This window comes from Condylura cristata, unplaced genomic scaffold (assembly GCF_000260355.1).
Source record: "Condylura cristata isolate star-nosed mole 26May11 unplaced genomic scaffold, ConCri1.0 scaffold00028, whole genome shotgun sequence".
Classification (NCBI taxonomy): Eukaryota; Metazoa; Chordata; class Mammalia; order Eulipotyphla; family Talpidae; genus Condylura; species Condylura cristata.
In genome coordinates, this window is record NW_004567129.1 from 6,099,111 (window position 1) to 6,114,531 (window position 15,421).

Here is a 15,421-nt window from a genome sequence, read left to right on the forward strand (position 1 = left end):
CCCCAGAAAGACTCCCCCCTCTATCTCACAGCCCGGATGCTGGGGGCAGGACCCCAGGACCGGCGCCCTACGGCTATTAGTCAAGAGAGTGTGGCGGCTGCAAACTCCTCCCGCGGCAGCTTCACCAGGCCTCCGTGTAGCGCACGTCCACCTCCTTCAGGTTGGGGAGCTTGGCCTGTGGGGAGAGGGCGTCCCCTTCCAGAAGCCGAACCCAGGCGCATGGTGTCCCTTGCACCCTCCTCACAGCCACAGCTGTTCTGGTGCCCACCGGAGAACCCAGATGTGCCATGCGGCAGCCCCTCCCCAAGGCAGGGGTGGGGTGGGGGGGCTCCAGGCCCCACTGGGAGGGCACTGGCTGGAGGGCTGTGTGCCCCTGGGCCAAAACCCAGAGCCCCGGCAAGCCCCTTCCTCATGTGGCGGGAATGGGAGTCCAGTTCCTGGCTCACAGCAAGGTGTGAGGGTTTAGACACCCGAACATGGCAGAACCAGAGCACCCCATCCCATGTATTGCCATACCAGGCTCTGGGGGTGTGAGCTGTTCTCATTCTCAATACTGCTTATAATAGTCTCCTCCTGGGGAACTGGGTCACCAGCAGGTACAGGGACCCTTCCTCTCCTCATCCAATTCACTGCACATTGCACATTCCACCTGCAGAATTCTGGACTCCGGGCCTGATCCCTGCCTGCCATCCTTGCTACCTAGCTGTGCTTCCTCTCTTCCTTCTTAGAGACAGTTGGCTTTATTTAGGGACCTTAACTGTCCAGAGAAGCAGATGCCCGCTCACCGGCCCCTCCTTCCACCCTCCGTCCCTGTCTCTGGGTAGTGGCAATGATGATCTTCTCATGAACACACATGCGCTGCCTCTGTCTGGTGCTCAGCCAGGCTCAGGGGCTGCCCACTGCCTGGCACGCTTACAAACTGAGGGCCTGCGCACACCAGAGTTGTGTTGTAGGAAATATTTCAGCCAGCCATGCACAATTAGACTGCACCTAGATTTCCAGGTTCTTTGGGGGAAAAAATAGTGGTGTGGGGGGGCGGGAGAGAGGGGTAGGAGGAGAAGGGAGCTGGCTGGGCTGGGCAGGGACCTGCACAGCCTGTGTGCTCAGCAACCCGAGTCCCGGGGGGCAGGGCTGTCAGCTTTGGAACCCCAAGTTGGTGGCTGGTTCTAGTATGTTTCCCCATTATGGAAGAACAATACATGGACCAAAGACCACTTCTCTTTACAAGAGCCCATCACCTCACTTTCTTGGTCTCAATAGTGTTTAGATTAGCTTTACTGACTGTGGGGTACAGTGGCATCCCTGGGGCGGCTTGCAATGCCCATTTGGAACTAGCAGGTCTGGTGGGGTTCTTGCAGTCTGCATTTCACACGGTGCCTAGATCTGTTTGGGTGGGCACTGAGGTCATGCTTGCTTCTGGGATGGCCTGTCTGGCAAGCTCACTTTTGGAGCCCTCTTTAGTGAAGGCTCACCTGCTGACACCCCTCTTTGCAGTCCCTGGGTCCTGTCCAGCCTTGGTTTGTTACACTCCTCTCTGCTAGGACTGAGCCTCCTCCTGGGGGTGGTGGCAGGGGGAGCTGGCTGTAGCCTCAATGTTGTGGTCCCCAGCATAGGCCTGGCACCTATAGGTGCTCTGAGAGCATCTGGCAGCTTGGCCAGTGAGCAAGCCGTGGGAGCAGAAGGTCTGGCTAACCTGGAGGGGGAAGCCTAGAAGCCCTGCTGGAGGCCCAGTGGCCCAGGGCTGCCAGAGAATTCCCTCTAAGTGGCATCCAGGTTATGGAGGTGCTGGCGCTTACAGACACCATCTGTGCCTCCTGGCCCGGCCCTTCCTTCCCAGGCACTGGCCAGCAGCCTGCCCACTCCCAGGGTAGCTGGCCCTGGCCCATGATGACAGGGTGCAGAGGCCCACACCCACTGACTCCTCCGAGAAGTGCTGTTTTTCCAACAATAGGTGGCTGTCCTCCACAGAGCCTTTGTTTTATCTTCCAACTGAGCCAGCCAGACCTTGTAGACGCCTACCTGGGTGTCTGCACCAGCCCTATAAATGCTCTTGCTTCTTCTCCTAAGTGCCACTCTTCATGAAACAGCCAAAATGAGCTTCTCATAAGTTAACTCCTGACCTGCATAGAGCTGAAAACTGCCAGCTGCACTTAGAGGAAATTCACCATATTTCATGACCTACAAGGCCTCACTCAGTCTATCAGCCATTCTATTCTACCCAGTCTATTTTCTCTCTCTTTTTCCAGTCACATTGCTACACCGTCAATTTCAACAACCCTTTCTACCCCAGGGCCTTTGCACTGGCTCTTCCTCTTCTTTTGCAAAGTCGGTGTCTTTTCTTTGGGTCTCAGCTGATGTGACCTACACTTGCAAGGGACCATCTGCCATTATCCCATGTGGGACAGACCCTCCCTGTTCCCAATCTGTGGATTCCCTGCTAAATTCCTCTCCAGTGGTCCTTTCAACCTGCTATTATTTTAAATTTGTTGGCTTCTCTGTTGGTGTCACAGCCTTCCAGCTAGGGAATAAGCTCCATGAGGCCAAAGCACATCTATCCGGCAGGAGAGCACAGGCAGGCAGGAATTACCTTCAGATCTTCATAGGTGTCAGCCGAGAGCTTGGTGCTGTTCATGTTTAAACTGCAAAGACTCTTCATAGCTGTGGGAGGACAGAAACAGTCATCAGGGTAGTGACCCCAAAAGGGGAAGCAGCGGGTGTAGGAGGGTCAAGCTCGGCCTGACTAGACATGCTGAGGCCCGTGTGTAGATGAGGGGGAGGGACAGTAGGTACAGAAAGGCTCTCCTGGGCAAGGACCGTCTGAGCTGGGTCTACCGCCTGCCCCTCCACTCTGGATCCCCCTCCCTTTTTGCTCCCTTTGGCAAGTCCTTTCGCAGCCGGGACACAGATGTCCCTAGAATTTTCCGGTCACACCCAGAGCCACGCAGATAGGCCAGGGAGCCCTGGAAGCTCCCCAGGAGGAGGTGACTCAGGCATGGCTTCTGACGGATTGTGTGGAGATTTGCTCACTTGGGGAGCTGATGGAAGATGCAGATGCCCTGACCCACACCCAGAAATGCTGCGCTGGGCTAAGACAGCACACAGGAACCTGCACCATAGCCCAGAGGCCCAGCTGTCACTGTGTGGCTCCAAACAGTGTCAAAGAGCACACATTCAGAGAAGAGGCTCACCACCGCACCCTCTCTGCCTCCATTCACCCTGCCCTGCCTCCACCACTCCAAAATCATCCAGAATTCACTGAGGGCCTTGCGGGGGCCACACCCTGCGCAGCTTGCCTGCCCCTTGGCCAATTGCCTCACAGCCTTTACAGCCAGATCCCATCACCGCCCAGGGAGGCCTTCTTGATTCCTCCCAGCTGAGGCAACACGGGGTTACTCTAAGCCAGCAGCAGAGCTGGGAATGGGAAATGCTGAGCCTGGGCTCACATCTGAGCACTGAGCAGCGATTTCTATTGGGCAGCACTTTAGACTTTCAAGAGCTCGGGAACCACCAGGCACTGTGTTATAATAGTTTCAGAGTCAAAAGGTCTGGGGTGGACCTGAGAACTTGCATTTCCACCCTACTCCCTGGGGACGGCTGCAGCTACTGGTCCAGGGACCACATGACCTTGAACCTATTCCCTTGAGGGCTGTGATGGAATTAGGAGGATCTGGGCTGGGATTTACTAATTCTTTCCTTTTCTTCCAGAATTGAAGCTCCACGAGAGTGGAGATATGCCCCTTTGCTCACCCCACCCCCCATTTTTTGTTTCTAGTGGCCAGAATGTGGTCTGGCACACAGCAGGTGCTCAACAAATGCTGCTGAATGAATGAATGACACTTTATATCCAAGCACAGCCCGCGGGGCCAGGCTTTCAGGGTGGAGGGTGGGAGAGGCAGGGCAAATACAGGAAGGAGCAGGGACCCTCCCCACCCAGCAGCACCCTAGGGTACTCACAGCTGAGGGCCAGCAGGCCGGCGTCCGTGACAGGCGTCTCGCACAGGTTCAGCACCTGGAGCATGGTGAGGTGTTCCGACAGGAGCCGCAGGCCGGCGTCTCCAAACTGTGGGGCACAGACCTTCTTAGCCCTGGGGAGCACCCGGGGCAGTGGTGGAGGTAGGGGTGGGGACAGAGCCTTGTGTTGAGGCGTGCAGCCTGGCAAGCCGCACTCTGACATTTCTCCAAAACCTCAGTGCCTCTCCTGACCTGGGTTCCAACGCAGCCTGTGCTGGTGGGATAAGGGCGAGCCAGGCCTCCCTGGAAGCTGGTTACTCCATCTGTCGGGAGGGCTTTTGACTCGGTGACTCTCCATCCAAGCCCAGGGATCCTTTCCCAGGATGGGAGGGAGGCACCCAGAAGGTGGAACCCTGGGAAACGCCAGTGACGCGGGCGCCTGCACCTCGCGGGCGTGGCATGAAGCCCACACACTGATCTGCACGCCAGGTGCAGCACAGCTCAGGAGATGCTGCGAGAATGCGGGCAGCGGGCTCTGGCATGCTGGGCTCCCCATCCAGCCACAACCCACGAGCACCCACATGTTCTCCCCAAGGTGAGTGAGAGCCAGCTCTGCCTCTCATGCACCTAAGACTGTCTCATGTCCCTTCCTGGGCAACTCCAAGTGTGAAATGGGCCAGTGGGCTTCATGCTGCCCTAACCCCTCTCTGGTCTGGGGCGGGCGGCCACCCTTTGGTCCACAATGGTGGACTCTGGGCAGAAAGCCCAGCAGGGGCAGGGTTCAAGGTGTTTGGAGGAGGGTGCAGGGGGCAAGAGCAGAGTCCAGGGAGGAGGATGTGGAGAGGACCAGGGCAGGGCAGGAAGGTGCTGCAGGAAAGCACGGGGAGCAGCAGGGTGTGGGACGGGCCCTTGGTACCTGAGTGGACCACAGGTTCAGCTGCTTGAGAGAAGGCAGTTTGATGAGGTGCTCAGCGCAGGCACTGGTTACGTTGGTGAAGGCCAAACTGAGGTTCTCCAGGTTTCCAAAGGAGCCAGAGCTCAGCAAACGGGCCAAGTCTGCATCCTGCAGACAGACAGGCAGACGAGGTCTGAGGGCTGCTGAGACCCTGAGACTCTCCCATCTCTCCCACCACCTTTTCCTGGCCCCAGAGAGCTGCTGCGGAGGGCGGCAGCTCCCCAGGAGCTGGGTGACGGCATGGCTCAGTGGGTTGGGCCAAGAGGGGAGGCAGGGAGGGAGGGGCGGCCTCCACATCCCTGTGGGTGGCGGCTGCTAGGTGGAGAGAAAGCCTTCAGTGGGTGAGTCACACCCTGAGTCACCGACTGGGGTGTCCTGAGGCCACGTCCCGCCCGCAGGCGTGTGTCTGGCCACATCGCTCTCCCAGGCGGCGGCTCGTGTCCGTTTCCCACATGCAAGACTGAGGTGCCCTCAACTCTAAGGCCTGTGGAGGTGAAGCACTGCCTGGTCACTAGACTCTGAGGTTCTCAGAGGGTGATATTCATTCTCCTTTCCATCTTAGGGCTGGGGTCCTTGAGTCAGGCTAATTTCTCAGGGAGGTGTGGCCGCGCTAGATGTGAATCTAGACGATGGTATATATATATAAGTGGACGTATTCGGTGGACTGTCCAGGAAGGTCCTTATAGGAACGAGTTCTTCTTTCTCTCTTTCTCTTTCCTGCTGGTTGGGATAGACTCAAGAAGGCTGGAGCTTCAGCAGCCTTTTCTGCCCTGTTGCCCTGCTGTCCTTGACAGGGGGCTTTGTGGTTCGAAGGCACCTTGTAAAATGGGAATGGTAGGAGGTGCTGGCCTCCTGGGTGGTCGTGAGCACAAAATGAACTAGCAGTATAATGCCCGGCACACAGATGCTCAATGTACACTAACTACTCCATTCTTAGTAACAGCCAGTTAACATTGACATCTGTAAGATTCTGTATCCTAATGTTTGCTTTGCTCCAGGAATGTGCTACCAGGTCGGTGGTCCGGCGCCTCCAGCAGACACTATCTGCCCCTGCCCAGCAGGAGGGACCAACCCACCTTCTCCGTCCACCTGGCCCTGAACAGAGAATGAAACCAACTCACTGTGGACTTGGAGGGCAGTGTCAGCCTGGTCGGCCCGCCTTTCCTTTGCTGTAACAGAAATCAGACGGATCACGACCCACTCCCCATTCTTCCCGCTGAGATTCCCTCCTGCGTCCTGGCCTCTGCTAGCACCACCGAGGGCACCAGGCGGTGGAAGGCAACATGGTGCAGACCCCGAGGCAAGGTGTGAGGGCAGGTGGGCTGTTAGGCAGGTGATGCTTCTAAAAAATACCAGCCGGGCTGTGGGGAGGTGAGACTATGAGGGTCCCTGATGGAAGGGGGTTATCAATCCAGGATCACCAGGGAAATGGAAAATGGTAGAGAAGTGGTCTCAGTGGTAGCTCCCCAGGGCCGAGGGAGCTAAAGTGTCTCTCTATATACTCTCTCTTGTTAATCGTGGGCTCAGGGCTGCTCCCGGAGGCTGGGGATAGGAATTCCCTATCACTACTGTCCTGGACGTGTATGTGGACAGGAAGTCCTTTGGTCAAGAGGGGTGATGCTGGCATTTGAAGTCAGGCCTCTGTGCGCTAACGAAGGTCTGCAGACATAGGGGCGGGAGAGTGAGCACAGTGACTGCCATGCATGGCCCTGGGAGTGAGAAAGGATGCAGTCCAGCCAGACTCTGCATCAGCTGTGTGATTTTGGGTCACGGACTTGACCTCTCTGTGCTTTTGTCTGATCATCTGGAACGTGGCAGATGCTAATCCGACCTCCCTGGGTCTGAGGTGGATTCAGTGAGAGGGCCAGGCAGATGCTCTCCACACCACTCCTCTCTCTCTGGCTGGGGCCGGGAGCCGCCGCAGCCAGCCCCAGACTCACCAGCTCCTTAAGCTCCCGCTGCCGGTCGCACAGCTGCTCATACATGCGCTTCCCCACGCCTGTGCTCTCCAGGGTTGAGATGATCTGCAGCTGAGTGTCGTTGTTGTCGATGATGTTGTATTCCAGCATCAAGCACAGGATCTGCACAAGAGCAGGAGGCGCGTTACAGCGGGGTCTTCACTCCACGCCAGGCTGCTCCCTGAAGGCTGGGAGGGTCTGAGCCTCCTTCCGTGGGTCCCAGCAGTCCCCACACCCCCTGAGAGGGGGGGTCTGTAGATTCATTCACATCACTCCATGTTCCTGAGCATCTTAGTTTCAGAATTAGCCCCTATGCCCTCTGCACACAAGTCGCCTATCAAAGCTTCCCATTTGTGCAACAGGCACATTAGCGTTCACCCAGCTGAGCACACAGTAGGCCGCTGGTAAGATGCATGCAGGAGTGACAGCCCAGCCCCCAGCTTGGCTGAGGTTCCATAGGATGAGACTGCTCTCGTCCTCCCCCAGCACCTGGCACACAGGAGAAGCTGAGGCGCTCAGTGAACTGAGCTGGAGCCTGGGAACATCACTGCTTCGAGGAGGGTCTTGGGCCACTGCCCACCACACTCTCCTGCCTGGCACGGATGTCCTGGACAGTTCTGACTTCCAGTTCCCCTTTCCAGTGACTTCTTGCTGGCCAAGGAGAGCCTGCCTGGCCCAGGTCCTCACATCACTGCTCACCTCCTCCTGTCTCCCTGCTCACTCCCATCCTCCCCCTTCACAAAGGCCACCAGAGCAGCTTTCAGTCTAAATTCCAAGCCCTATGAGGCCCTTGGGTGGGCACCCCAGAGGCTCTTTGCCTATATCCAGCCACATCTAGCATCTCTCCCCTCCCTATGCTCTAGCCATCCCGGGCAACTCCTCCCTATTCTTCCTCCAAGCGGCTTCCTGCCACAGGGCCTTGGCATGTGCTGTCCCCACAGCCCGGCATGCCCATCCACTGCCTTCTTAGCTCCTCCAATCTTACCATCACTCTCACTTTCATGGGGGAGAGCTGGTGGTCAAGTTCCTTGATGGCCCCCCCGCTGGGAGTTGAGATTCAATCCCCATCCCCTTGCCTACAGCCTGGTCCTGGGGCTAGAATGGGGGTGAAGCGTTGGGCCTGCTTCCTAAGGCTGCATTAGAATAAGCAACACAGCTTCTGCCTCGTTTCTCCGGTCAGGGGCTCTGGGATCCCAGGCCACCACCTTCTAGAGATGTTAGGAGGAAAGAGAAGGGAGCAGGGGAGAGCCCCCGACACAGCTCCCCACCCCAAAGGGATGGACAACAAGAACACAGAGGCAGTCAGCAGCCTCTGGGCAGCGCCCTCTGGCAGTAATTACCTCCACCATGGTCTGGTTCCCCCTCAGCGCCAAGAGCATGCAGGGTCCCAACTTGTTTTCAGCCAGGGAGAGCAGGAACTTTTTGGTCTTGTAACAGGAGCCCATGAGGATGTGCACCTGTGAAGAGATGGGGCCGGTGGAGAGCGGCACCCATAGGGGTGCCACTGTCCCCAGGAGCTTCCAAAGACCCCTTCCCTGACACGGGCACCCACATTCCAGGATTCTGTGCGGAGTAAGCCAGACACAAGGGGACAGACCCCATAGGATTCCACTCAAGTGAGGACCTAGAGAGGAGTGAAATTCAGAGACACCAAGTAGGTGGTGTGTGCTGGGAGGGGCAGGGTGTCAGTATTTAAAGGGTAGAGAGGGCCATTCGGAAGGTGAGAAAGTTCTGGAAATGGATGGTGGTGAATGCCCATAGTGTCACCCTTCTATCCGCATGAAATGTTGGGATATATGTCCAGGACGTCACCTCACGTCCCTGGTGCTTCTTCAGGATCTCAGGCTGATTCGGGGCAGGGGACGCACACCCTGCCCCTCCCAGCCCTGGCAAGCTCTGACTGTATTTGGGCTTATCGCCTGCCTGGGAGACCCAAGAACTGGCAGATTCTGCTCCATCCTGGGCTCTGTGGGGCAGCTGTTCAGAAAAACATGCCCCTTTTGGTGTACCTGGGGTGGGGCCCAAGGCCGGGGTCCCCAGCCAACGAGGCCAGGGGCCTGGACACCTCATTTCTTTCCTCCAGACTGTGTGTAAGATGCCCTCTGTGGGTTGGAATGGCAGCCCAGTCAAGGGGACCTCTTCTGCACCTGGGTGTCTCCATGGCGACATGCGCTGCCATCCCAGGGCCGCCTGCTTCCTCCCGTGCATATTTTTTTCTGTTAATGATTCTGGCATACAAATGTAATCTCTAGGCCTGGGAAGCTGCCAACTCCCTGAATTCTTTGCCACATTGAGTCCACGCATCAAGGGGTGGTGGGGGGAACCACCGGGTGTTGCCATGGTGATGCTATGACATCAGAGGAGCCCCCAGGAAAGGCGAGTGCTTGCGAGAGGTGGCACAGGCAGAGCCAGTGGGCACTGGGCACTCAAGAGGGACTCGCAGGCAGCAGGAGAGGAGTGGAGAGCCAGCGCAACAGGAAAAGGACCTAAAAATATGGCCCTTTTCAAGAAATGTGGCGTCACTGCGCAGTCGTGGTGCCGAGTTTACTGCCCAGCAGAGTGCTTTGTGAGCTGCTCTCCTGCCGACCTGGCCGCCGGCAGAGTGAGACTCACCACCACGCCGTCACTTCTGAGCCTCTGTGTACGTGTGGTCACCATGGTGAGCCGAGGCGACACAGCTCCCCGCTTTACAGACGAGGACACTGAAGCCCAGAGAGGCCAGTTACCACCCGAGGCCACCTGGCCAGCCCCAGCAGAGCTGCGGTTTAAACTGGGTTTGGCTGAGGTGCCCACCTCTGCACGCAGGGAGAATGCTCCATCCTGGAACCGAGTTGTGGCCTTGTGGAAGCATCTGCCCCGCGGGAGTGTCTGCCCTCCCTTCTGGAAGACACTGGCTCTGGGTTGGGGGGTGGGTGGGGTGACCTCAGGTCAGTCATGAACAGGGCCTACTTCAACCTCCATGTGGGAAAGGACTGGCATAGCCCTGAAGGTGAAAGGAGTATATACGTGGTATTCGCCAGCAAAAGAAGGTACCAGAATTCACTGTGGAGTGGCTGCAAGTGACCTCATCTCCAAGGTGGGATGCTTACCCTGACCCTGGCTTCTCATGGCAAGGATGAGTGGGTGGATCTGTCGGGCCTTCTGGAAGCCTCCTGCACATGAGCGCTCAGTCCCGTTAGGGGGATGTCACAGCTCACTACAAGGGATTCTGAGGTGGGCAGTGAAGACCTCAGTCAGCCTAAGGGGTGATGGGGAGCATCGCATCCTCACAGGCTGAGGGAAGGCCCTGCCTCAGGGCCTGCTGAGAAATGAGGGTGTGACCCAGATGGTCAGTGTCATCACCACCAATGCCAACTGCAGCCTCACTTTAGCCTGCATCTCTGACTGTGCACAGTGCCAGGTGGCTCCCCCAGGCCAGGAAGGGGACCCAATGCTACCTCACGTACCATGCTGGCGAAGAGCTCTCCATCATCATCGCAGGCCACCCCTCCAGGGCTGTAGAGCTGAAACCAGCCATCTTTGCCGGCCCGCACGCTCAGCAGGCACGAGTGGACCTGCCAGACAGAAATGCAAGGGTCATCTCCTCGCAGATCTGGGCTACACAGAAACAGTCTGTACGTGTGGACGTTAAAGCGTCGCTCACGTCAGTCACGCCTGACTTTCTGCTGAAGTCCATGGCGGGCTTTTGGGAAAGAAATAGGACGTCCACAGACCTGAGTCTTCCCCGCATTCGCCAGCCACCGCCGGGACGGAGGGCCAGGTCCCACAAGGTTAGCTGCCCTGATACAACTAAGCTCGGGAGAAGAGAACTTCAAAGCAGCTGCCCGACTCAGCCCCCTTTTCTCCTGTGCCTCTATGGGGTGGGTGTTATTTTGTCTGTCTCTCTCACTCTCTGCCTTCAGCCCCTCTCACACTTAGATTTCTGTCCCCTCACTGATGACCCTCACTCTCAGGGCATTTGACCCTTCCACCTTTGGGTGTCTGCCTTCCTCCCTTCCAGAGTTTCCAACTACCTGGTCTTTGTCTCCCCACTGGGTCCCTGTCCCCTCCCTAACCCTCAGACCCCTGACTCCTCTGGCCTCAGCCCCACTTAATCTCTCTCTCTGGGACTCTGCCAAGCTCTCCTTTTAGGCCTCATTGCATCCCCTTCTGAGTCTGCCCCCCCCACACACAGGGCCTCTGTGATGGTGGGGGTGGGGGGAGGGAGTAGGATAGTTTTAGCCCTGGTGGCACAGGCCTCTCTGTGGCTCTCAACCTTCTCAGTGCCCCATGTGTCAGCGTGTGGGGGTGTATGGAGAAATCCACATCCACCTGGCAGCTGTAGCTGTAGAGAGAGGCACACCAAGGCCTTTGTTCCTGCTCCGCCTCCCGCCCTCAGAGAAGAGCCTGTCTTTCCTTCAGGAGTGAAGGACAATTTGCAGCCAAGAGTCACTTACTCACAGATAGTCAATTGATCACAACCCACACATAAGTAAACAGAAAACACAGGCAGCTGGGCTTTGAATTTTCCCTCTGAGTTGGAAGAATATCAAATGTTAACTTATCTACTTCAAAGAAATCAGGAATCGGGAGTATGAAATTCTATTCAACAAAGATCAGCAAGAATTGATAAGAAAATAACTTCAGCTTATGGTGGGAGGAGAAGGAGAAAGAAGGAGGAAAAGCAAAGAAAGCAGAAAAGACAGGCGGGAGAAGGAAAAGCCAAGGGGTGGGGTGAGGCCTGGGAGGCCCCTCCCCCCAGCCCTCTGTGCCTGGCCCTTCAGCTTGAAAACTCAGAAATCCCTGAAACCCTCCCAGAAACCCCTGCTCAGGGAAGCCACTGGGACCACTTTTACTCTTCAGCTTCAGGTGGGGGGTTTGAATTAAAGATCCTTTTTCCAGGGGTATTCTGAGAATCTTCCCGTAGGCATGGCAAGACATGACTTAGGTCTAAGGAGAAGTAACACCATCCCTGGCACGTAGCCATTAAAAAGCTCCCGATCTACTGTTTCTGCCTGGACTCAGGGTGCCTTGGTACCACATGCCCCGGACCTTCTAGGGTGAAGTTGTACATTATGGCCGGAAAGACTCACTTGCTCCCGCCTCTGCCCAGTGCCCTTCCTGGGGGACAATGGCGGGTAGGGGTGGGGCCTGGGCCCCCCACCACCTCGGAGCCATTCCGCAAGCCCCCAGGATCTGTGTAAGGAGAAGGGCACTGTGGGTCTCCCCATCTCCTCTGCGGCACCGCCGGACCCAGTGAACACAGGCTCTGGAGCCAGTGTTCTCGAGAAGGCTCCCTGGCCCGAATCCTCCTAAGTCGTATACCTGCTATTATGTGACCTTGGGGATATAAGGTTTTCTTAGCTCTGAGAGGAGGGCGATGCTATGTAAAACAGGGAGGATGACTGGGAGGACTGAGTGAGGAGAGGCGCGTGCCTGACACAGCAGGCTCTGTGCGAAGCCGGGGCTGCACTGCCCATCGAGGGGAGGATCAGGTCGGGCCCGTCCAGCCAGAGTCACTGCTTACACACAGGCTCCGGCAGAAGGCGGCCCGCCCTGGGAAGCTTTTTGAAGGTGACCTCTCAGGGAGGCCTGCGGCCTCGATGCCCAGGCAATGGAAAGTGGGCAGGCCCAGAGAGGATCTAGACCCCGTCCTGGAACTGCTGGGAGCCTTGGTGCCAGCCTGCCCTATACCAAGACCTGTGCTGCAGGGAGAAGCCGCCAGCCAGCAGGAAACCAGCTCAGATTAGCTTGAGTTCACAGCCAAGCACTGACATGGGGGCCAAGCCCAGACAATATGTGTGTGGGGTGGTGGTGGTGAGTGCTTGAGTGTGTTTATGCACGAAGCAAGGAGCCTCAGTCAACTGCCCTGAATGCCTGGGTGCCAGGAGGCCCTGGCGGAGCCACAGAGGGTGGAGATGCCCATTGTGTCCTGCAGTGGCCCTGGCAGCAAGCGTGCCGGGGGAGGGTAGCCTCACCTCTTGTCGTGGGTCTTCAGCGAACCTCTGGATCACATACTTCAGTTCCCTGGAAGAGATGGGGTAAGAGCGGGTCATGCCCTGGGTCCTGGCCTGGGTGAACCAGAACACAGGGCTGAGGAGAGAGTCGGTGGGGGGTGGGGCGAGCCAATGGGGACAGGGCACATCCTGAGCTCTCCCCAGAAACCCTGGAGCGGCCTGGACACGCGTCACAGGGGAACTTCCAACAGAATGTGACCTGGAAGGACGCCTGTCCCTGGGGACAGAGGGGCCCTGGGACCAGAGGACGGCAGGGGGCACTGCCCACACACTCACTTGGTGAACTTCTCATGTGCGAGAGCTCTGTAAGAGAAACAAGGGAAACTGCAGTTAGCGCGTTTTCGAGACAGCACAGCGATACCGAGCGCTTCCTCTGGGGACGGCTGGGCCGCAGGGCTGATTTGAAGACTGGAGAAGTTAAGCATGTAACACCAGTCTTTAGTCTCTACCTGAAATTGCAGATCCAAGGCCCCTGAGACCAGACGAGACCCTGGTGCCTCCAAGTAGCCCCCAGCCGCACCCCTGTAAACGGGACTGGCACTCACATGTGCGCTGCATGCGGGCACCTGGGACCCAGGTGTGTGGGTTAATTGCCCCACAATTAAGGTGCGGGCGCCTTAATTACCAGCTCACAGAAGAGTGGCGACTGGGGACTGTCCTCCCAGCCAGTTGCATCATGGGCGCCCTCCACGTGTGTCCCCAGGGCTGCGGGGCAGTAGCTACAGCCAATGACAGCAGCAGCTCTCAGGAGTTGGATTTCTCCGGTCTCAATCCTGAGGGCCCCAGGGACAGGCAAGGCCAGCAAATGGGGCAATTACTGAGTGTAATGTCCCCCTCAGAGAGCCGCATTTCATAAACACGGGTCCGCTAATCGGCTCCTGAGAGCCCCAAGCTGCCCCAGGGACCCCACTTCTTCAAATCTATCAAAACAGAGGCCTGCAGGCATTTTAGGGCCTGGATCTTTGGACAAGACTTCCTCTCAGGCCAGTATTCACCTGGCCACCTCCACATTTTCCTGGAATAAATTCAGCATTGGGCTAAGCGCTGGCAAGAGAGAATGGGAAGGTCCATTTGGGGCCCGACCCAGTGTGCAGCTCTATAGTCACGAGGGGCTTCATCAGGGCATGCTCAGCACGTCACTAAGGAAAGCTCCGCCACAAGCGATTCCACCTGACTTTCACTACCACCCTCGCGGAGAGGAGGCGCAAGGCCACTGCCACCTGAGCACAACGCAAACGGCCGACTTCGCCGTGCCAGGCAGGAGACGCACTTGAGCTGAGTGCATCCTAATGCGGCCCAGTTTGGCACCTCAGATTTCCCCTGTTTGAGAGTGGCCGCCTCTGCGGGACCCCACAGTTGAGGCCCATGTCTCCATCTCCTCCTTTATCTGTGTGCCCACAGGGTAACCTGGCACAGGTCTTCTCCTGGGTTGGTCGGTGGGCTGCGCATGGGACTTACTCTTTGGGGAATGGAATGGGTTGAAGCAAGCTGGCCAGAGATGGTCTCCAGTCATCATAGTCCGACCTGGAATGAGAGGGGGCACGGTCAGCCTTGGTCTGGTCTGGTGCACAGTGTGTGCTTACCCATGGCCCTGGGGTGGGGTCTGGCAGAGCCCTGTGGCATGGCCGAGAGACCTGACACAAGCTGCCAGCCCTCCAGCGCCCGGGAACAGCACCCTCATGCTGAATGCAGGCTCCCTCATTGGGCACTCCAGAGGCTCGCAATTGGGGTGTTATGGTCCTCACTGTGTTCCTCCAGTTTATATGTTGACATCCTCAGAATGTAACAACAGTCCTCTGAGATGTGGGTCTTCGAAGAGGTAAGACAGGTTACTTCCAGTTTCCGGTGTACAACAGTTTCTGGAGGGCTCTTCCCTACTTTTCCACTAGCACAGCTTTGTAAAGAAGTAGCTTTTTCTGCCAACTCCCTGCTAAGATGCTGAAGGACCCACAGAAGGGGGAAAGACAGTGTGGGGCAAGGCAGCACCTTGCTCTGAGAACATACGGGCTGTCACCAGACACCCCGAAGCACATCCTTAGTTACGCGTAAGTGCCCCTTAAAGGCACACTTATTACTAAGGTTTCCACAGCCCCCATTTCGCAGATGAGGAAAACCAAGGCGCAGAGAGGTTTCAGATTGGCACAAGTCAGCACCCGGCGTGGGGACTTGACCTGAGCTGTCCCTGAGGCCGTGAACCCTGTTCTGCACAGCACAGGGAGAACACTGCCCTGCCCAGTGGAACAGCAGCTGGGCCTGCACAGCCTCACCCAGTCCAGAGAACACCCCTCCCTGGGTGGGGTCGTGAGGTCTGAAAAGGGGACCCAGGGATCTGAGGAGTAGAGAGGGCTGAGGATGGAGGAGGCTGGGAAACGAGTGGGAAAGCCGCAGGTCTTCCTAGAAGATGGTGAGTGACATGGCTAATGCAGACCTTGATGTACAGAAAGACCCAGGGAGCAAGGCCTAGGGTGTGGACATTTAATTCTGCTTCACTCCCGCCATGCAGTCAGGAGTTGGTCTCTTCCAAGTCCCAGCACCTGGCTCAGGGTTTTAAGCATTCCAGG

The 15,421-nt window shown here is 57.2% G+C and overlaps 1 protein-coding gene across 3 annotated transcripts in view; it reads right to left on the reverse strand.

Moving 5' to 3' along the window:
• Window positions 1–6: 6 nt before the first annotated feature.
• CMIP (c-Maf inducing protein) overlaps window positions 7–15,421 on the reverse strand; it is a 191,481-nt gene continuing 176,066 nt past the window's right edge. For all 3 annotated transcript variants that reach the window (XM_004690346.2, XM_012730619.1, XM_012730620.1), the window contains 11 exons: window positions 14,319–14,384; window positions 13,137–13,163; window positions 12,822–12,870; window positions 10,311–10,418; window positions 8,205–8,321; window positions 6,847–6,987; window positions 6,028–6,075; window positions 4,868–5,014; window positions 3,955–4,060; window positions 2,588–2,658; window positions 7–175 (listed from right to left, as the gene is read on the reverse strand). In XM_004690346.2, the coding sequence (XP_004690403.1) occupies window positions 122–175; window positions 2,588–2,658; window positions 3,955–4,060; window positions 4,868–5,014; window positions 6,028–6,075; window positions 6,847–6,987; window positions 8,205–8,321; window positions 10,311–10,418; window positions 12,822–12,870; window positions 13,137–13,163; window positions 14,319–14,384 (934 nt within the window). In that variant the 3' untranslated portion in view covers window positions 7–121. The remainder of the gene's footprint in view (window positions 176–2,587; window positions 2,659–3,954; window positions 4,061–4,867; window positions 5,015–6,027; window positions 6,076–6,846; window positions 6,988–8,204; window positions 8,322–10,310; window positions 10,419–12,821; window positions 12,871–13,136; window positions 13,164–14,318; window positions 14,385–15,421) is intronic.